The sequence below is a fragment of the Aethalodelphis obliquidens genome, unplaced genomic scaffold (assembly GCF_003676395.1).
Source record: "Aethalodelphis obliquidens isolate GAN/ISIS:26980383/991018 unplaced genomic scaffold, ASM367639v1 scaffold7, whole genome shotgun sequence".
NCBI lineage: Eukaryota > Metazoa > Chordata > Mammalia > Artiodactyla > Delphinidae > Aethalodelphis > Aethalodelphis obliquidens.
The window spans coordinates 45056619-45079741 of NW_020837951.1; the positions used below are offsets into that span (position 1 = coordinate 45056619).

A 23123-nucleotide genomic window follows, 5' to 3' on the forward strand; every position below is an offset into this window, starting at 1 on the left:
AAGCGAGGGAGGGAGTGTCCAGAAAACCAGTTGCCTTATTTAATAACTGTTCAGTCAAAGCTCCTAAAAGTTAGAGGGGCCATTCTGTGCCCTCTCTTCCAACCTTTCACCTTTTTGGAAAAGCCTCAAAAAATGGGGTCAGTCAGCCACTTCTTGAATTCTTCCAGTTCCATGAAGTAAATAGATTAAGTACAGTAGCCATTATGTTATCAGGATATGTTGCAACAACAAAAAAGTACCATTCCTTAGTCTAATAAATTCCAATTGATAATCTGCACTTTAAAAAATGTATCTATTTTTCAAGACTGAAAATGTATGACTATGTGGTCTTGCTCACTGTGTAGAAATTTGAAGATGAGGTTTATGCTAATGCAGAGGGTTATGATCAAGAGTGGCGATTTGGCTGCCTGGAAGTCTCAAATGGTGACATTCACCTCTGTGAATTCTCCCCAGTCTAGGGTCCGGTTTTCAGTTTTGTAGGCTCAGAAACTTGATCTCACCAGTGTTTCAGAGTAGATTAGACCTTAGTACGAGGATTCAAGTTAACTAAGCTCACAAGAGCTAATGTATAAGACCAGAAAGTCAAATTATCACTTCAAAATGAAGAGCCTACTTGTGAATTGCAGTAGATACTTTTTTTAAGCTTAATCAGCGATTTACCTATAGATAGATAGTGCTAGGACGGACATGGCCAATAGTTGTTTCTCACACTCACATTTCTGTTACTGCCTAGGAGTCCAGGATTTCTCCATCTTTAAATATGCTTAAGGGAGAGAATAACTCAAAAGTCAGCAAGACTATTATCTGTTGATTTTATAGTTTAATTTTCAGAGTTCAATCTTACATCCAAGTTCTTGAAATGGAAAAGTTTGAGGAATATCACTATTGCCCTCAGATACTGCCGACATGCCCTATTACTTCAATGGATTTTATTCTTCCTGATATCTAGTAATCTAAGATACTCTCTAGAGTAGATATCACTATTTTCAGGTAATGCCTTAAATGTTAAAGAAAATGAAGCTCAATATATATCAGCCATGTCCTTATTCCTTATTTTACGAAGATAAGAATTTCTCTTATAAAAACAAATGTATAAGAACATTGTATTTTTTTCCTAGTGATTCTTTTTTTGCAAGTTACATTCTTCCCCACTCTGATATTTGTCTAATTCTGTACATTTTCTTTTTGTAATTTAAGAATTACTTTAGAGTTTTCTTTTTTAAATTGTCACTTGTTATTATTTTACTAGTAAGAGTTTTATTTGGGAACAATACTACTAGTTATTCTACAACAGGATATGATCTTTTTGGAACAGTTCTACTTCCATAAACTAAATTTCACCTAGCACCTACTATAAAAGGCAAGTGTGAAATACAAGAAACAATAATTTAATAAACCTCATTTATGATGAATAAATTAACCAAAAGACAGATTTCTATGCATCCTTAGAGGCCCATCTCAAACATCACTTCCCCTGTGAGAGTTACTCTGATGTTCTGATAGCATCCCTACTGTATTCTGTTCTGCTCTCACTTTGATCATAGCTTTGACCTCACCAGTTGTCTAATGTTTTATCAACTTGGGCATCCTTAGGGCTCAGTTTTGCGCCTCACTTTGACTAGATGCTCAATAAATCATGGATAAATGAATGTGAGTCACATACATTTCTATTAGTATATACGTGGCTGCAGAAGATGAAATCTTTGTGTCTGTCCCTTTTAAAATTAAAACTGAAAATTGAAATATTCAGGAAGATGGTCTTGTTCCCATTCTTGAGAGGATATCTTAATTTGGACTCCTAGAAATGAGATGATCAATGAGGTTGACAAAGTTTTCAGAACAGGGGAGAATCAAGCTTGGCTGGTTCCAAATAGGGAGAGAAATTTGTATTTAAAAATGATATTTAAAAAAACCAGTCAGAAGATTAAAATAAAATAATATTCTACTTTTTATTGCAGCCAGTAATACTCATTTATTCCATGCTAAGTAATGATTAAAAATGCCAAGGCCTTTTAAAAAAGCTTTTGCTGTTTCTTTTTTAAAGGATAACTTGGTGCCCAAATTCAGCGAGGACCTTTTGTACTTCTAATTCAATATTAAAATACTGTATATCTGCTATTGTCCCATGATTACAATATAATCCTAATAAAATGCAGGTAATGGTGTAAGAGTCTTTAAAGAAGGACGGTTTATTGGACAGTCATATGAAAATTTTTAAAAATATAATTTAAAATTGACTTGTCACAACATTCACTGGGAAAAAAGCTTTACTATGAAATAAAAATCTGTGTAAGTTTTCTTTAAGCATTCCAAATCTTTCATATGTCCCACGGTACCAGGATATTGGGTTTACATGAGTACAAAGCAATAAGCAGGCTAGTAACAAAAAACATAATTCGGTAATCAACCAGATTATTTGTCCCCACCTCTGTCTTTTTTTTTTTTTTTTTTTGCTGATGTCTGTAATTCCTCTGAATTTGAGAAATATAACCCAGGGCCACATGATATGAAAACTAATCACACACAAAAAATGACACCAATAAATACCCTTTTTAGTTAAGTCATTTACAAAGTCAGCATACCCACCCAGTTAATAAAATTTCACATGCAGAGGTGAACACGCTTAAGTCAAAGCAAATTACCTATGTTCTTTTATAAGAACAGGTTTTTGAACGAGTTTTTAGGTTCATGTTTTGGCAAAGGTAACATGTTTATTTTGACCTCTGTAGGAACATGCCTAAAGCCAAGAACATCCCAATTGAATTTTAAAACAAAGTTTACCATAACGTTGTAATAATTATCATAAAGTAAATTCTATTTCTAATAGTTATAAAATAAGGACTAACCAAGAAAAATGCATATTACATTTAGTAGAAAACACTATATCTTTAAAGAGTTATTTTTAAATGTTTTAAATGCTTGCTATGCAAGGTATTACACAATGTAGATAAAATATACTTTGAATATTATTTTTAACTCCCCAGATAACCATTAATGAAATCGCACTTATTATTTGTTGCAGACAACAAATCTAGAACTTGAAATATTGACGGCCACATAGATATATATTAAAGGTGAACAGAGGAAGCCAAAATTCTAAGTGCCTTGCAATGCATAATAATTTTGTTTGTGACGCTACGATCTCAATATTTCCTTTCATAAGAACCCACTCCCCACTGCCATTAGTTAACCACATGGTTATTATATTTAGCTTGATTCTCTATAAATGCCGTTATAACACCTGTGGTTTCCCTCATTAAGAACTGAAATGGATGGGGTCAGGGGTTGAAAGGGCAGCATATGCGCTATGAAAGAACTAGTTAACATAGCCTATTATATTGGCGCACTGGTAAATCTCATTTCTATTCATCAGATGATTGGTTCAATCAATATTTATTCCTCTATGCTCCCTTTGTCTTTTGCTACAAAGGAGACATCCTTCAAATTCATGGCATAAGCCTTGTTATCTATGAATTTGTTGCCTAATTTGAGAGGGAATATTTTATTTACTTGGCAGTCCTAAATTCTTTGATTCCTTTTCCCTCTAATTATCATTAGGTAGTATAATGGAGTTTTGTGTAGATTATTTATAAATATTAAGAGTTTTTTTTTTTGTTTGTTTTGTTTTATTTTGTTTTAATGTGACTAAAGTACCACATGTATTCATTTCTTCTTTTTGAAGGCTCTGGAAAGTTGCTTCTGTTTCTCTATATATGTTTGAATTTGGAAGTGTGGATTGTGAAAGCAAAGATAAGAATGATTTTCTCTCTCAAATATTCATTCTTCTTCTCTGAGTGGGTGGTTATAGGCACATACATATACATATTGTGTATCAGTGTGTATCAACAGACGCCTCCAAAGACTGCTATTATCTGCTAGGAATTCTGTTAAGTCACAGATTCTAGTCAAAGTAAGATAAATATTTGCACAAAGCTGTAATTGGAAGATGATTACAAAGTTACAGAAATAATACTTTATGTGTAGAGTGCTCATTTTATCAAACGTCATTATGCATTACATTACAAAAGATTTATTTCATTTGTCTACTTAATTTCTGTTCTTTATGTAAGAACGGTTGGAATAGTAAAACTATATCTAGAATTTTAAAAACCTTAATTATTAAGCAAAATTTCCATTCCTAATGTTTACTTTTCTGTATATTTTAACATCACAATAAAATACTTTGTTAATGTCAATTACATAAAATTAATGGCAATATAATTTAAAGCCTGTTTTTGTCTTTGTGGAAGAGACACAGAAATGATTTAGTCTTAAGAAATTCTCATCATAATACTAGAATGATAAAAATATATATAATTTAAGTCATCTCAATCACTAATAAATTTGCACTAATAATGTATGTGTTCATAATTTTTGATATGTTTTAATCGGGCTAAAATTTGATGGTTTTAACTTTGGCATTAATTTTCCTATATCTTCATATACCTGTAAGGCTTAGATTTCTCCAAGGTACAGTGGCACTGATGTTACTGTTCACAATTTAAAACCTCACTTTATTTACAAATTCGCAGAACACCAGCAGACCCTCATATAAAGAATTTTAAAATTTAATAATTTACTAGAATATTTTTAACTCTGTATTAATTGAATGCTATAATATGTACTTTAAATAAGAGGTATGTTATTCATAGCAGTGAAAAAATCTAGTTAATGCCTTGTGATTCACACTTTTATTTCTTAACACTATTGTATCAAAAAGTATAAAAACTACATAAAGCTGAAAAAAAGTTTTACTTGTCCTTTTATCTAGGAAAACTGCCTGTATTGAATCATTTAAAAATCCTAGTGACAAGTCTGCATATGCTACTTTTAGGGGGGAAAAAAAAAGTAGGAATTGTTACACAGCTGGAATGCCATGTTCATGAAGACCAACCCTGAAACTTAATATTTTCTTCATGCTGGAAAATTTTTGCTGCTGTAAAATTATGTTTCATGAGTATGAAACATGTAAATTTAAAATACAGTGTATTTGTATTGCATACACACATGAATAGTTGCTTTTATGGTTGTAAATAGTTTAGTGTCTAACAAATTGTTACCAAATTAACTAAATGTGGACATTTCTTTTGATTGAATATAAAATAAATGTGTTAGTTATGTTAAAGTTAAACTTCACATAAACCCCTTTAATAATGATGCAAGAAATCCTTTAAGATTTTTCTAAACAGTACAGCAAATTATACTGCTGTTGATGGAAAATCCAGGACTTGTGAGTTTTAAATGAACGCTACAAAGGAGTTTTAATCTTGTATCCCCCATGTTTATGAAGCCTGCTGCTCAAAGTTCTCCCTTTCTATTTCCATCCTGGTTTCCCAATTCCTGATGATCTGAAAATATAGAAAAGTTAAAAGCCTTAATGGTACTAATATGTATACCGGAAGTCCAGGATGTCACGCCCTTCTGTGTTAAAATACTTGTTACAAATTCACTCAGGATGTTGAGGGTGGGGGAGGAGAGAGTCCCAAGATGTAACCACCTAAGAAAAACAATTTTCTGGCTATATATTTTTTCAACAATACTTGAAATATAGCTTTAGGATTTTTCTTTGAACTGTTTGAATGTTTACTCTTCTTGGATTATAAAGACAGCTTACTGATAATTACTTAATGAACAATTACTAATGACTACTGACAGAGAGGTCCTTCCACCAATGTTTTTTAGTTGTGGGAGGTGGAATGTTGGTTAGAAATATTTAATTGGAATTTTTGGAAGAAATTAAGATCGAGAACAGGTTCAGGAAATTTAAAGGCCTGGCCGTCAGGACGTTCAGAGCTCCAGACTTCCCAAGGTTTGCCATACCTCTGAGAGCAAGCCGCTTCTTTTCTAAAGTTAGCAGTTCATAAAAATTAACTACCTGAAAATAATAGATGAAAACCGGACTTTAGAAAAGCCAAGCCCCATCCTTGTTTACAGCAAGGATAAAACCAGATTTCTAATCCGCCGGAGCCACAATCACCTATTGATTGCGACGACATCTGTGCCCCTGTTTTTGGAAGCAGGGTTTTCTGCGGAGGCAGGGTGAAAAATCCGACCATTTCGGTGCTCCTGTGTAATAAACAGCTAGCAGGCTTCCCAGGAAGGAGTCATGAAATCCACACCTCGGCTCACTTGTTTCTCACCTATGGACGGACCCAATTAAAAGTCCTCCCTTCCGCATTCATAAGTTATCCTTTTCAATAATGCAATCTACGAAGTAGCATCTCTAGACCTCATGTGGTAGGTACTCTGTAGCAGACAAAGGGTGAAAGGCTTTGTGCGCCACCAAATACACCCTTCTCCGCCCCAGGCCAGCCCCGACTAAGCCGTAGCGCTGGGGACCGACTCAGTGCAGCCGTGGGGTAGGACAATGACCTAAGGATCAGAGCCTCTTAACCCCTTTCTCACCCCAGAGCTTCCCTCGGGATAAAGTCTCTTAACTATCCTAGACCTGGCGGGGGCGGGGTGGAGGCCGGCGGTCGGGGGTGGGTTTACTGTGTTGGTCCCCAGGGCGACCACTCGATCCTGGACCAACTTTGCATTGTGCCAAGTGCCCTGACCCAGTAGAGTTGCCAAATGCAAACCGTGGAGCCGAGGCTGAATAACAGACTGGGACCACCCGGGGATGGGGGACGTGTTTGTGTGCGCGCGCGTGTGTGCGTGCGCGCGTGTGTGGTGTAGGGGGAAAGGGAGTGGGCGCACTGTAAAGCTGAGTTCAAAAACTGCCCCCTCCCCCGATATAGACTGCTTAGTAGCCCAGGCACAAGAGAAAGTTGATTCGTTTCCGCTCTCACTTCTCAAGTTCACACTCAAGTTCAACCCCTGACTCTCATAAGACGTCTGAGTAGCCTGGACCTTTTCTCCATCCTTATACAATCACCTCTGATGACGCGGAAGGGCACGGTCTGTAGGAAACGCGCAGAGATGGCAGAGGAGGGACAGTAAAGGGTCAAGAACAGAGAGCCCAGGAGGTAGAGAGGACTCCACCACCTTTTAAGGTTGATTTTTCTCCAGAGCGTTCCCCCGGGCCCCCTGAGAGCTGTCTTAAGTTAGAACCCTCTGGGGCTGTGGGGTGAGTTGTGGTGGCGGGGGAGAGTAAGCTTCCACTTCTTTCTCAAGGTAAGAGGCAGCACCCGGCGTCAAGCTTCTCGAGTCCCCGAAGTGGGCGCCTTGGCGAATCTGGACTGTCGCTGGCAAACTGCTCCTTCAGGAGCAGTGCGATCAAGCTACAACCCACTCTTGTCCCACACTTCTCTGTTTTCTACAGTTTAAGGGGAGAGTGAGTGGCTTTTGGCCCCAGGCCCTACTGCCGGGTTGGAACTGACGTGGCGCATGGTTTCAGACCTTCAGAATATAAGAACTCAGCCACGGGAGGAATATTGATTGGAAAGGGAGAAGTAGGGGTTGGACGAACTGGTTATCCCAGAGAGGAGCAGGGGAAACTGAAAGGAGAGAGGATGGTAGTGAGACGGGACAGAAAAACAAAAACAAAGACTAGGGCGTCCTTAACTTAAAGGTTCTGCACTCTCCAATTACCCAAGTATAGTTTCCTGAAAGAATTTGGGCAGTGGAGCATGTGACCAATCCCCCAACCGGGACACTAAACTGGAACCAGCTTGCACTCACGGGGCCCCCACTACCAGTATGCGGGTCAATCAACACCATTTCACCAGGACGTCTCTGTCCCTTAGCTTCAGCTACCTCCCTCCCACCCACCTCCATGGATGGCCTCTCTGTTCCTCTTCCTCCTTCCCTTTCTTGCCACGTCCCAGCGCCTAGCTGGCTAACCCAGTCTCTGCTCTAGCGTCCAGGCTCGGGATTCACTTCGAGCGGAGCAGGGGGAACATGCCCGATACCGCATCCCGACGCTCCTCAAGAGGTACTGAGAATGTGGATGGGAGGTGAACACAGCCGAGTGGAAGGCGATGAGTGTTTGCAGCCCAACTCTCCCAAGTTCTTCTTGGCCAGTCCACCTGTCACGCGGGCTCGGGGATGTAGGAAGGTCCGGAGCTGGCCGTTTCCACCTTTCTGTTGCCAGGACCCAGAGGGACAGAGGAGGAGGAGAGGAGAGCCCCCGCCCCCGCCCCACCGCAAGAAACGCAGAATGGCTAGAAAGAAACACTGGGGAGTGTGGGGCGGCGGGTGCTCCGAGGCTCGCACTTATCCCCATGGCACGCGGGCACCCGGCCCGCTCTCCGAGAGAAGAGTGAAGTTGTGGCCAAGCAGACAGTGGAGGAAAGCGGCTCTGGGCACAGCGCGCAGGAAATGTGAAGGTCCTGGCACCGCAGGGGAGGAGACGGATCAAGTGATTCCCTAAAGCAGGCCAGGCCATCCGCCCGGGCAACCCAAAGTGCAGCCGGAACAAGTGTGTTGCCCCTGTCCCCGGCGCGTCACCCCACCGCCGCCAGTTAGCCCAGGGGACCTGCCACCGCAGTCGCCGCTGGGGGTCCTGACCCGAAGGTTCACCCAGCACCACCTCCCGCAGCGGCCCTTTGACAAAGGAGCCTTCCCCGCCGCGGGTAGCGCGGGCTTTTATCCTCTGGAACTTTCTCCGCACAACTTTTTCAGGGTGGCGCTCGTCCCTGGGCCGCGCGGGCTCGGGCACGCGGACCTGGCCAGGGCGCAGCTCCGGCGCGAGGGACGCGCGCAGGGGACGAACCCGGAATCTGTGTCTTGTCCCACGACACCGCCCCCTCTGCCTACCACTCCCACGAAGGGACACTGTCCGCTGACCTGGACGCTGGTGGGCCTCGTAACCTGAAGAGTGTGTGTACCCGCCTGGCCGCCTGCCCGTGAGCCCCGCGCGCCTAACCCCGGCCGGCGACCGCCGCGCGCCCTGCGCTTCTAGCGGCTTCTGCCCAGAGGCATACTTCTCCCGGCTCTCCCTCCAACCGGCGTTCGCATCCGCACCCGAGAGTGACACCCCAAAATGGTACAGTACAACTCAAGGACTGGGAGGAAGCAACTAGCGTCGTCCCCCTCTCCAAAAAGCGCCCTCCCGTGTCCCTCCAGAACTCCTGAGAGGCATCAACACCTTCCCACAACTTTCTACGCCCAGGCCATTTGCAGCCCAACTGCGAACACGAACTCAGTAACTGCGCCCCGCCAACCTCTTTCCTCTTCGGCTGGGTGCGCTCCCCTCCCCCATCGCCCATCTGGCTGGAGTTGGCTGGACCGGGGAGACACGGTGCCTGCGGGCTCGCTTACCTCGCATGGTGTAGCCGCTCTCCTGCTCCGCGTAGTCATGAAGCTGCTCCCAGCCCGAACCCCGGAGAGCCCAAAAATCCCGCTCAGCACGAGTGAGGAAGGTAGTCGGCGAAGAGCTGCTCTGCCGAGAAAACCATCCCTTTAGGTGGACGCCGTGGCCGGAGGGTGACGTTTGCTGCCGCCGCTGCTATGTTAACAGTTTTGATGATGGTGGTGGTGACTGTTTTGATGGTTGTTTGGTTGTTTGTTTGTTTTCAGGAGGGGTGAAAAAAATGTGCTGGCTGGCTGGTGCCTGGGTTTTGTTTTGCTTTTGTTTTTCTTTTTTCTTTCTCTCCAATGTACTTGCTTTTTAAAAATGCCACCGCCTCCGGCTCAGAAGGTTTCTTTTGTGATCACTTGGACTGAGGAGGAGGAGGAAGGGCAGCAGCAGGAGGAGGAGTTGGTGGTGGTTTTGTTAGTTACAAAGAAGAGGGAGAAGGAGCAAGGGGAAAAAAAGGAAACAGAAAGAAGAGGAAGAAAGGCGGTGTGGATGGCAGAGCATGTGCGTTTTCACATGACATCTGTGCCTGTTAGCGGATCCACAATGTGAATTTTCACTGTTCAGTTACAGGAAGGAAGGGAGCGAGAGAGAAAGAGAGAGGAGAGAGATGGAGAGAGAGAGCCGAGAAGGGGCTTATACGCGAGGGCGGGTTTGGCTGGGACTTCCAGGCCCCGCCTCCTGTCAGCGCCGCCGCCAATCAGCGCCTGGCAGTTCTTGGAGGGGCTGGGACCACGGGGGACAGGCTTGAAGGCGAAGGGCGGGGGATTAGGACACTGGAGCCGAAGGCGGCCGGGGCTGGAACTGGGCATTAGAGACTGTCCGAACTGGGCGGAGGAGGAGGAGAGGGACCGATAGAGTCGGGCAGATCTGCAGGTGACATTCACTTCCCATTCCAGGAGGAGGGAGGGGGCACTGACGAGTCCTTGGAAGGGAGGGACGCGGGGCTCTCCGGGTCCCTGGTTGCTTCCCTCTCTCGCAAAACCTGCGGGCCCCGAATAGTTAGTTGTGAATTTATGTCAGCTCTCCGCAGAGTCCATTTTCGGAAAACTTCGCGTGGCTGGCGGGGCTTTCCCCGGGCGGGACGCTTCAGTTTTAGTGGCAGAATAATGCAAATCAACTTTCATCACTTTGAGCACAACTAAAATGCCGTCCCATGCAAGTAGCCGTCCTCTTCCTTTAAAACCATCTTTTAGATGCTTCCTGCCCCAGTCCTAAAAACAAAATAAACAAAACAATGAGATCTCTTTTGCTTTTTAAAATTATTTTACAAAGTTTTAATGCTTTCTTTTATCGAAGAAATTGATTTTATCAGCATTTGGAGTTGCTAATAAACTGGCATTGGGCCATACGACTCAGTGATAACAGCCCCAATGGCAGTGTGGCTACCTTAGTGCTGCAAGGTAAAGGGCTGGCTGAGGCTACAAGGTATGATTGTGTGGTGCTATTGATGAAGTAAGTTTCAGGGCTTTAGCGGGGAGGAACTGTTTATTCTAGTTGCTACTAGAAGACATTTGTCTATTTAGAGGGGTCTGGCAATTAAACGTAGGTAGTTATCGTATTCCTGAGGTGAAAACTGTCATCTATGACCGTTTATTTGTATTGTGGTAAAAATCTAATGCATATATCAAAACTGTTCCTTTTCAAGTCTCCTCCTCTCATTGGACATACTACATAGATGATCACATTTACTTCCCATAGGGAACTTTGTAAATACTTTAACTGGTCACCCTAACAGACAGAGAGGTGAAAAATTTTGCCTAATCTACTCAGTCTTAAGGCATTGAGGCTTCTACTCTATAGCATACCTGTTGGCAGAGCAGGCCTCATCATTGTTTAGATACCTGAATAATTTGATTTTTACTGGTATTTATTTATATTACGTCATGTAACACAAAGTGCAATGTAGAATTGGCAATTATTTAGTTAATTAGATCACCCTACGCTGCCAAGTAGTCCCCCCCAACCCCGATTAAATAAAAATGGATTACTTTCTGAATCTTCACTAGTGTTAAATTGACTTAGCCTTGCTGTATGCACTTCCATTTGCAAGCCAATGTGTAATTTAGGAGAATTTTAGTATTAAGAGTGAAAGTTGATTGAGTCTTTAATGAAATGAAATGAACAAAAGGAAGTTACTGTTCAGAATAGTTATTCCCTTATAAATATCTTTCCCCTAGATTTTGTAATTGACACAGTAGTTAACCTTTTAAGATAATATTTAAGCCTCCCTAGTTTTATCATTTTAATCAAGTAAAATATATTCATCATAACTACATTAAAGCTGAACTAAGTTATGCCTAATTTAGTTGCTTCATTAAAAATAACTGAATATAAAATAGTCAAGAAACAAATTGTGACTACATCATTTTAATTTTATGTGTTTCAAGCAGAGACACAGGAATATTGAAAATTCCAAAGCCTTTGTAAACATTATAATTATTATTGCTGTCATTATTTTAGATTTCTATGTCTCATTAAAGAGGAATTTCAAAGTTCAAGAATTTTAACTCTTTCATCTAGTCCTAAATTTCTAAACATTTACTGAACACTGAAATTTCCTTTTACTGCTATAATATCTGTAATTATTTTAAAACATAGTCAAAATACATATTAAAAGTACTTTTTTCTCCTTCTACATATTTTTATATATCCTTTGCTTTGTGGGTTTAACCAAGCATATTTTTGCTTAGAACTATATCACATATTTATTAATCTCTCCTGAACACTTTTGAAAAACTGTTAATTTTAAATAAAGACAATTATGTTACATTATTTTTTCAAAACTGTATGTATATTACATATATGGTCGTGCAAAGTATCTATTTTAGAGTGGAATAAATGTTGATCATTGGTTATAATGTGGTGATCTGGGACATTTTGGATCTTCCTAAAAATTAGAAAACCTAGTCTTGAGTGTTTCTATTAACTTTCAAATTATTTCAACTGAATGGAACCTATTTATGTAAAATAAATATTCAGGATTTAAATTAAAGAAATCAGCATTTTTCAAGAAGTCACGAAATACTTATCTATAATCTTATGTTTTTGTAACCCATCTGCCAGCAAATATCCATATTTCAAGTGGCATAATAATAATATATTAATATAATATCCTTGATCACGTGAAGCTCAGTGTCAGTAATTTTATTTGAATAATTATGGAACTGTCTGGTTTCCTATAAGCTTGAAACTCTGCTTTTGGCTCTGGGCCTGAAGGATGTTCTTAGTTGACAGCTAAATTTTGATAAGTTTAAATGATAATCAGTAAGTCACACAGACTGACTGTATTCAGTCTCAAGAATTGATATAGTTTCACTCAGGCTTGCCTGCTTACCTGCTTTCCCCACATATCACTACCCCTAAGGTTAGGCTGTATGCCCATGGAGTAATAATGACGAGAAATATCCTGACAGACCCAAAGGTCTAATATGAGCCAACCACTTAGGGTGACCGTGGCATTTAGGATTACACTATTTCAATCCTAAAATGCTTGGAACAAAATAGGAAGGAATTGTTCATTATATTCTGAGCTGGTCAGTCTATATATAGAGACTATTTTATTTTTGTTTTGTTTTGTTTTTTAAAAGGTTTATTATTTATTTAATTTATTTTTGGCTGCATCGGGTCTTAGCTGTGGCATGCAGGCTTCTCTCTAGTTGTGCCGTGCAGGTTTTCTCTTCTCTAGTTGTGGCACGCGGGCTCCAGGGCGCATGGGCTCTCTAGTTGAGGTGTGAGCTCAGGAGTTGTGGCGTGAGGGCTTAGTTCCCCCGCGGCATGTGGGATTTTAGTTCCCTGACAAGGGATAGAAGCCGCATCCCCTGCACTGTAAAGCGGATTCTTTACCACTGGACCACCAGGGAAGTTCCAAAACTCTTTTAAATAACTCTGAATCTTGGGGGGATATTGGCAACACTGATATTACATTTAGAATGACTTAAAGATTGGGTGTTTTTAGCCCAGTTTAGGGAAGCTGTGTGGCTGTGAAAGTTGAAAGAGAGGTATAAAGCTGCCTTTAAATGTTGGAAAAGCCAGAAAAATATAAGAATTTTTAACGTTTGAACCTATTAAAAATGGAAAAGGTGAAGTACTGAATTCCCTCTTGCTGAAGGAATCTGAGAAAAGACTGAATGAAAGACTGGTAAAGATGCTCAAGTATACAGACTTTTCTACTAGGCTGAAAATTGTCCTGATTACCTCCAGTTTGTTCTGTAACTCTAAGTGTACTCACAGGTAGGCAGCAACCTCTGCCCCAGTAGCTGCAGCAGAGTTATGCTTCCCACTGAGAAGGTAGGCTCCTTGAGAGCAGGGGCCAGAATTTCCCTAAGGTTTGGAAGCGCTCCTGGTATTTTATAGGCGCTTGGTAATTACTGGTTGAATGAATCCTTTCTACTCTTTGTCCACTGGATGTGAACCAGAAATGTAGCAAAGACCTGAATAAGATCTCTTCTTTCTTAGTCTCTAGTGAATAGGAGAGAGAGAAGAAGAGGGAGAGAGGGGAAAGGGGAGAGATTTTTTTTTTTTTCATTTTAAATTCTCCTAATTTGGGGAAGAAAAAAAATGATGTTTGAGTTTGGTTACATAATCATAAAAGCAAACAAAATCTAGTTATTTTCATATTTATTACTAATTTCAGTTTTATTCCCAGATGGAGAGTCTTCATAATCTTTCAGTACTTTAAATTTTGCTTCATTTTTAAGTATGGATGCAAATTCAACAAGTTTTCAGAATGAAAAACAAAAGAGCAAATATTAAAAATGTTTAGCTGGGTCTTTTCACAATAAATTGGAAAAAGTGTTAAGGACCAAAACAAAATGAACCCCAATACGTGAGGGTAAGAGGTAAGTTTAAAAAGGGACCAATATACAGGTCAGGAAAAAAAGTTTCATGATCTATCAGGCTATCTAATTTCTATTTCTTTTTCTTTTTTTTTTTTTTTGCGGTACTTGGGCCTCTCACCGTTGTGGCCTCTCCCGTTGCGGGGCACAGGCTCCGGACGCGCAGGCTCAGCGGCCATGGCTCACTGGCCCAGCCGCTCCGCGGCATGTGGGATCCTCCCGGACCGGGGCACGAACCCATGTCCCCTGCATCGGCAGGCGGACTCTCAACCACTGCGCCACCAGGGAAGCCCTACTCTAACATTTTAATAGTGGTTAACTGCAGGAATTTGAGAGAGACAAAATAACATTTTGTGTCATACATTTTGTACTGTGATTTATTTACAAGAAGCAGATAATACTCTGTGTGTGTGTGTGTCTTTGTGTGTAATGAAGAAGTTTTTTCAAGAGGACCGGAGGGGGGAAAAAGATGAGTACACGGAACTTCCTTTACCAAACTTGCTCTAAAGTCATTCCAATGAAAGCAGAATATTTTGGCACAGAAACAGATACATAATGGAGCGTTATCAGAGCATGCAGAAATTGATTTAAGACTATGAGGACTTTATATAAAAACCAAGGTAGAATTTCAGTTCATATTGAAAAATATGATGCATTTTAATGTGATGGATAATGCCAGATTTCTCAGATATACAAAAATACATTTCAAATGAATTAAAGATTTAAATGACATATATAAGCAAATACATAAAATAACAGAATTATATTTTTGTATATACTTATATAATGTTTTGTATGGGGCAAACTTTTCTAAATTAGGAAACTCAGCTTTTATAAGGAAAAAAATAGATGTTTTTTCCTATACACAAATTAAGAAAATGAGTAATTTAAATGACAAAAGACCCCCAAAACAAAGTGAAAATACATACAATAGGCTGGAAAAAATATTGCTGCACAAATGATTAATAGTCTTTATAAACAAATGTATAGAAACTTACAAATGGATATGAATTAGACAAAAAACTCAAAACTGGAGTTGCTAGAGAATAAAGGGAAGCTGCTTAGCGGATTTTTTTTAACTTGATTTTCTTTGCTACAGGTGAACAATTTCTCTTTCATGTTTATATCTCAGTGCTGTTAGAAAGTCTGTTTCCAGATCACTTGACCATATTTAAAATGTCTTGTGTGTTTATTAAAATATGAATTAAAATGCAAATATAATATGTTATATAACTTCACCTTAGCTGTTGATGCACTGCAAAATTCATCTTCAATTTGCTACTACTCTCTATATTCCTGCTTTATTAATCCAAGCCACTGTCCCTCTCCTACCTAGATGGGTACCATGTTCTCAGAATTTGTCTCTTTACCTCCATTTGTGCCCCTTAGTCCATCAATTTTCCATCTGGCATCTAGAGAGGACTTTTAAAAATGTAACTCAAACAATCAATATTCCCTTGGTAAGACATTTTAGTGTCTTCCAATTGCATTTAGGAAATAACCCATACTTCTTTCTTTGGTTTAGAAAGAGGGTGCATACATACATATTCTGGTTTGCCATGGCATCCTGCATAATTATCAGAAGTGCCCCCTTTCATTCTCAAAAGTGTTCCAGTCTGAGCAATATAAAATATAGTTACCCTAGTTATAAAGCTCTGCTGGCTTAAAGGTTACATTCTCAGAGAAATCCTCCTTCATCGTATCACTTAAAAGAGCCCTCACTGATAATTCTTTATCAGAGCATCTCTTTGTGGTCTTTAACGCACATAGCAAATTTATGATTATTTTCTTTTCTTCTCTTATTATTATCTAATGAAGGAAGTACATTAATTTATATTTAATATTATTATTAGCCCCATGAAGCAGGAACTAAATCTCTGCTGTTTTTGTATTAGGTCATCAGGGCCTAGCACGTGCCTGACACTTAGCACATGCTTAAGAAACGTTTGTTCAATGAACCGATCCTTGGACTAATTATTGGGATTTTTTTTTTCAGGTTTTAATTTAAAATTTATTATAATGGGGTCTGTGCAAAAGGAGGGAGTGAAGGGTGGGGAACATGCAGGGACACAGGAACACGATGACATGGCCAGGGCCACAACTTCTGTCATGGGGGTAGGGATGAAAAGAAAAGGCCAGGGCTGGAGCTGGGGTGGAAGAGGGAAGGGGGATACACTGTGGCTGCATTCCCCCCACCCCCAGGAAGCATGTCTAGTCCCTGAATCTCCCCCATTTACCCTGGCCTCCTAAGATACCATCTCTTGTCCTGCCTCTGGCCCTAGTGGCTCCTTCTTTTGCTCCCTTTGACTTGTTTTCCTCTGACAGATTCTCAAGCAGGATGATGTTTAGGGCCTGACCCCAAACCACCCCGCCTTATGAAGGTACAACCTTTTCCTTCCCTGTTTCTGCCCCTTCTCAGATCTCACCTTTCCCCCTCTCTGGGACAGAATCTTTGATTTCCCTCCTTCCTCTCCTCCCTCCCCCTGGAAAAAGAAATTAAAAAAGGACCAACTCCCCAGCAATGTAAATAATACTTTTTTTTTTTCTCTTTGAAAACTTGTTTGTTTCACACATTTGCTGTGATGCCTCCATGTTGCATTATGGCCCCATTTAAAAAATGCATGGAATATTAAGTTTTTCTTTTCAAGAAAATTGACATATATAGTGATGATTAAGGGTATCAATTCTGGAGTAAAATAAAACAACAACAAAAATAAACAAAAATTGTTTTCTGTTCCCAGATCTGCTGTTTTCAGTGTGAGTTGGTATTTAACCTGCCTGAAACTCACTTGAAAAAAATATATATAATAGGTCTATAAACAAACTCAAAAGAATAAAATGGGATATATTAACATAATGCTTCTCACATCATAATCATGCAAAAATCATCAACTATTGATACTTTTAAAAAAAATTCCTTGCAGAAAAATTATTTTGTGAATTAGCAACAGTATATTTTTCAGTTCAGGTCAATTAGATTTTGTTTGCCCATAACACTTTCCAGCTATTTCTGAACAATCAATGAATGCACAAAATATAAACTAATTTAATATTTACCACATTATTTGTTATTTTCAATTTGATACTTCCCAACTGCTTTATGATACCTTTTTTTTTCTCCTTCCTTATTTTGAATTAATAAATTCTGGAACATTTCATTTATTTTTCCTCAATTGGCATGCTTGTTACACATCCTTTCACTATTCTTTTAGTAACTCCCACAAAGTGTAAACATGTGTTCTTGTATCATTAGAATGAATATAAGTTAGTTCTCTTACCACACTCCAGTCAATGCTGAGACTTTTGGACACTGAACTCTATTAACTGTCCTCAACCCTCCAGGTGCCATTAGTTATTATTGTCATGTATTTTAATTCTACATATATTTTAATACTCTTAAAATACTATTGTTATTTTGTATAGTCAGTATTCTTTCAGATTTGCCCCAAATTTAGCAAACATAATTTTTTCCTGCATTGCTGTGTTTCCCTTTGGGATAATTTTCCTTCTGCCTGAAGAACTACTTTTAGCATGCCCTTTCATGTAGGCTGCTTGATGAATGTGCTTAGTCTTTGATGATCCAGAAATTTCTATGTTGCTTCACGTTTGAAAGATATTTTCACTGGTTGCCAAATTTTTTTCACACCATATTCATATCATTCCATTTTGTTCTGTCTTACATCTTTTCTGTTGAAGAGTTAGTTCTCAATCACGTGGTTATTCCTTGAAAAACAATGTACCCTTCTTTTTGGATCCTTTTTGTGATTTTCTCTGTCTTTGGTTTTCAGCTTTTTTACTGTGATGTATGTAGGTGTGGTTTTCTTTTCAATACCCCATCTGGGTTTGCAGCATCTCCTGAAACTATGGCTTGATATCTTTCATCAACTGGAAATTTTTTGACATTTATTCTTAAATATTGTTCTTGCCTCCTTCTGGAGGGAGATGATGCTATACATTTGTTAGAACTTTTGTTGCATCCCATATGTCCTTTTCACTCTTAAATGTATTTTTCTATTCTTTTTGCCCTTCAGGCTTCCATTAGGGTATTTTATACTTACCTAACTTCTAGTTCACTAATTCTTTCCTCAGCTATATCTGGTCTTCATGTTTGTTGTTAAACCTATCTACTGAGTTCTTTGTTTCAGTAATTGTATTTTTTTCAGTCCTTGAGTTTCTATTTGGTTCTTTTTTATAGGTTCCTGTTATCTGGTAAAGTCCTGCATCTTGTCATCTGTTTTCTTGAAATATGAATATATAGTTACTTTAAAGTCCATGTCTGATAATTCCAGTATCTGGGTCATCTGTTAGCTTTATATATCGTTATTTACTCTCCAGAATTTTAAAATTGAAATTCTGGACACAGTCTGTAATTATACAGTTTCTGGGCAGTCTAAATGCTACTTTTTATGGTGGTATTTATCTTTCTCTGTTTCAGAAAAGGTTAGAATGGACAAAGAAAACAGAAGTGATGATAATTTTGAAGACTTGAGTTTGAAAAAAAATTTTGTTGAAAGGCATGTACACAGACCAAATGACTCAGGGCATTTTCCATTAAGATTAAAGAACTTCCTGTGTGTTTCCACTTCCCAAATATCAAAATTGTTAGATATATTGCTGCATGTTTACAATATCACTAAAAACACTACTCTGTTTACAACTTACTCACCAAAGTCATACCATTTCTCAATACAAAATGCTGTTTTTAATCTCTTCTATTGCTCAAAGGAGTAGACGGGAATTGCATTTTGCTTTTTAAGACGTGAGATCTCATCCTTGGTACTTACTACCACATTTCTTTCCTTGAAATAAAGAATATGCAGCTAACTACAGCTACTTTAGGGACCAAGATTACAATCACCACGCCCCTCCCTTAAAATGAATCCACATACATGCCACGGGATCTCCCAGTTTGAATGTCTGGCAGACCTGGGGCCTGACAGCATTCTGATAAATGATGCACATACATAATTTGAAAATCTAAAGTGCATGGCAGAGATCAGGAGATGTTTGTGTTAATGAAAGCATGATTTTCTGGATCAAAGCAGACAAGGGAGGCCTAATTCTCTCAGATGAGGAGGGCTGCAGAATCTGTTTAGTGAATGAAAAGAGAGGTTGATGCAAGATGAGCTCTTTAAATAAGGGCAAAGTACTTTATCAATCCAAACCAATTTTCGAAAAGTCCATCCTCCTCTCTGGAGGGATACTGGGAGTAAAGGCATGAAATCAATATGCTTTTTAAAAACTCGAGGAAAGTATATCTTAATTCCCAAGTGGTATGCTTACAACCTCAGTCAGCTGGTATGAAAATCTGGAAAAAAAATCTTTGTTTTATTTGAATGTAAATTTTGTTCACATCAACAGCCAGGACTTAGAGGAGAGAGAGAGAAAAATATATGAGTGTGAGATAGAAGGTGAAAATAAAGTGTGAGAAAAGAAATGAGAATTCAGGGATAAAAAAGTTTTGAGAGAATGGGGGAAGGTATACATGTGTCTTTAATAAAGTGATAACTAATAGGTATTCTGTATTTAGTGGAACATATTTCAGATTAGTCAGTCTGTGAAAAATAAGGAAAAGTTGGGCTGGAATAAAGATGGAGAACAGAAAAGGAAGAAGAAGGGAGGAAAGAATGGGAGGAGGGCAAGGGCAGTGGAAACTTTCATTGTTTGTTTAGCTGTGCTTATTGGCTTCTGTGAAGGGAAACTGATTACTTAGGACTGGAGTTGATTGCCTGGTTTCCTGAGGAGTAGTACCTGGGTTTTTGTTTGTTTGTTTGTATTTTGGCAATTCAGTACCAAAAATTTCCTCGCAATGGCCCCCCTAAGTTACCAGTCCCTATCTTTGACCACTTTGATCTACCATGGGAAAAGGGAGTGATGGGCTTTTCTGCTTACGTTTATATGCAACATGTAAATATGAAACTAATATTACAGGGCAATGTTCACAGTCCCTCAAAAAAAGTTTCACAAAGGACTTTGTTTTTCTTTACTGCAAACTAAAACATAGCCATTAATTAAGTTGTTTTATGAGCTTTTTTTTTCTTTTAGGTTTTGGTAAAGTTAATATTGTTCATTTGGAAATTACTTAAGCTTAATAATAAAATTAGTACTATGAGACAGCTACTATCTTAAAAAAAGACGAAAAAAATTTCAAACACCAGTGAGTTTACAGAACTTATGAAACATTCAAGTGAAACTTTTTTTTTTCATTTGACAGGTTTGTTACCGCTCAGAGTGTAGTAGAAATAGAAAAAAAAAATTGTGTTTTAGAAGAATTAATTTTTGCTGGTCACAAGTCTCAAAGCTCTATGTAATCAAGGTAGAGCAAAAAAGTATGGCATTGAATATAATTGATTATGTCATATTTTAACACATGTGCAGGTGTGTCCCCAGAGAAGGCTAGGATGATTTCATGTATTTAAACTCAAGGTAAGTTGATAAACAGTTGTAGGTCTTTGCTTAGATCTCTTGCATCTGCTATCTTTGCTTCTGGGTATACTGGAAGGATATAAATGAAATGGTAAGTGGAGGGGTTCAGGGCAACAAGCTATGTGTTCTTCTCCCCACTCCAAGGAGTGGGTTGCATTCATTTCCTGTCCCAACAGATTTAGAAATGGAAGAACAAGTGTCCAGCAGAGGGTGCAGTGCTGGAGTCAGGAGGGCTGGACCTGGTTTAGCAACCACCTTAAACCTACTGGTTAGATGGAGCCAGAGAATCTGACTACACTGCGGTGATGATAATACTTAAAAGGTGCCAGCACCTTCCCTTACCTAGGGAGCTAACTGCAGACCACCAAATAAATATTTTAACTTCAAGCCCACTGAGCTCAAAATTAACTATACAAAACCAACCATACTCATCCGCCTTAACAGTTGTTATTTAATTAATTTTTAAAATTAAAGTAGAGCATGTATGAATGAAGAGCTATCAGGGAAATATCAATAAGCTATTAATTTTTCATAGTTGCCTTCAATCAAGGATAGTTTATTACCTTATATCTCATATTTCTCACATGTTACCTGTCTCTAGAGTCAATTTTTTTTTTCCTGATTCATTCTATGTTTGTTTCCTTTAAATGCTGAAATAGCTAGATCTTTAGCAACCTGCCTGCACGTTGATATTTTTGCCTTGGTAGGCTACCTCTTGTGGCAATAATAGATCCTTACATTAGCTCTCAGAAAGATCTACAGTCTCCAAAGAAGAACTTTTTTTTCCCTAAAGGACTAAAGAACTTGGCAATGACAAAAGGATAGTAAATGGAAACATTAAGATACCTAAGGAAAAGGCAAAAAGGTTTTGATCTGTGGACTTTGATGAGTGGGCAATCTCAGTGCCTGTAAGGATCCCGGACTTGATAGAAAAATGTGGATCATGTAGTTACAAATGAATGAGATGAAACTCTAGGGAGGAAAAAAGGAATTATTTTTAAAAAGCAGACATTACGGGCTTCCCTGGTGGCGCAGTGGTTGAGAGTCCGCCTGCCGATGCAGGGGACACGGGTTCGTGCCCCGGTCCGGGAAGATCCCACATGCCGTGGAGCGGCTGGGCCAGTGAGCTATGGCCGCTGAGCCTGCGCGTCCGGAGCCTGTGCTCTGCAACGGGAGAGGCCACAACAGTGAGAGGCCCGGGTACGGAAAAAAAAAAAAAAAAAAAGCAGACATTATGAAGCCATTACTATATTTACAGGTTTTTTCATTCATTTAAAAATTCAATGAATATAGATTTAAGTAAAATCTGCCATTTCATTCACCAATGTATTTCAACAGAGATCAAACCTTGAGTAAATTCTATTACAAAGACAATAAAAATTGCTAAAATTCAAATGTTTACTTAACTAGGAATGTTTCTATAAAATATTCTAAGATATACATAAGCCTGCAAAATCATTGCTCTATATAATTTTGCTTTTAAATTTATAAGAATATGACAAAAAATACTTTAAAATCAAAAAATGAAGCCAACTAAATAAAAAACAAAACTTGAATTTACTGGAAAGATGATTTCATGAACCACATTAAAATTATTATTTTTAACAGACTATTTTTTAGAGCAGTTTTAGGTTTACAGAAAAATGCGCAGATAGTACAGAGTTCTCATATGTCTCTCTTCCCCCATTCTCATAACAGTTTCTCCTTTTAATAATATCTTGCATTTGTGTGGTAATTTTTTTTAACAACTAATGAACCAATATTAATACATTATTATGAGCTAAAATCCATAGTTTACATTAGAGTTCCTCTTTGTGTTGTACACTCTATGGGTTTTAACAAATGTGTAATTACATGTATTCATTATTACAGAACAGTTGCACTATCCTAAAAATCATACAGAATAGTTTCATTATCCTAAAAATCCCCTGTGCACCACCTATTCATTTCTCTCTCCCTTTCCCCCCACTCTGAATCCATGGCAACCACTGACCACTTTACTTTGAGAATTTGAAGAAATGTCCACAGCCACCCCAACCTTCAGCAACCACCACCCCGATCAGTCAGCAGGCATCAACATCGAGGCAAGACCCACCACCAGCAAAAAGATTATTATGATGTGCTGAAGGCTCAGACGATGGTCTGCATTTTTTAGCAATAAAGTATTTTTAAATTAAGGTATATACATTTTTTCCTACACATAATGCTATTGCACATGTAGACTACAGAAAAGTATAAATGTAAGTTTTATATGCATTGGGAAACCAAAAACTTCATGTGACTCACTTGATCACAATATTCACTTTATTGCAGTGGTCAGGAACCAAACCTGCAGTATCTCCAAGGTATGCTGGATGTGAAAGCTCCCGATATTCAATTATGATGAGTCTTAATCTGTTTCTTGACACAACTCCTCTCACCCATTCCTCCCTGTTCATGGTTTACTGAAATTCTAATTGTCAAGGAAAGGCTATTCTGTGGTATATCAGCATGATCAGGATTCTGTGGGTTGTAAGTGATACAAGTATCACTCAAACATTCAAGAAAATAGCACTAGTTTGAGAAAAACAGAATTTAGTAGCTTATGGCCAGAATGAGTACAGTTGGGTTTAGGACCT

At 39.0% G+C, this 23123-nt stretch overlaps 1 protein-coding gene across 1 annotated transcript in view; it reads right to left on the reverse strand.

Annotated features, from left to right (window-relative positions):
- RORB (RAR related orphan receptor B) overlaps positions 1-11594 on the reverse strand; it is a 184928-nt gene extending 173334 nt beyond the window's left edge. The window contains exon 1 of the mRNA XM_027105680.1: positions 9205-11594. Within this exon, the coding sequence (XP_026961481.1) occupies positions 9205-9211 (7 nt within the window). The 5' untranslated portion in view covers positions 9212-11594. The remainder of the gene's footprint in view (positions 1-9204) is intronic.
- Between the last annotated feature and the right edge of the window lie 11529 nt (positions 11595-23123).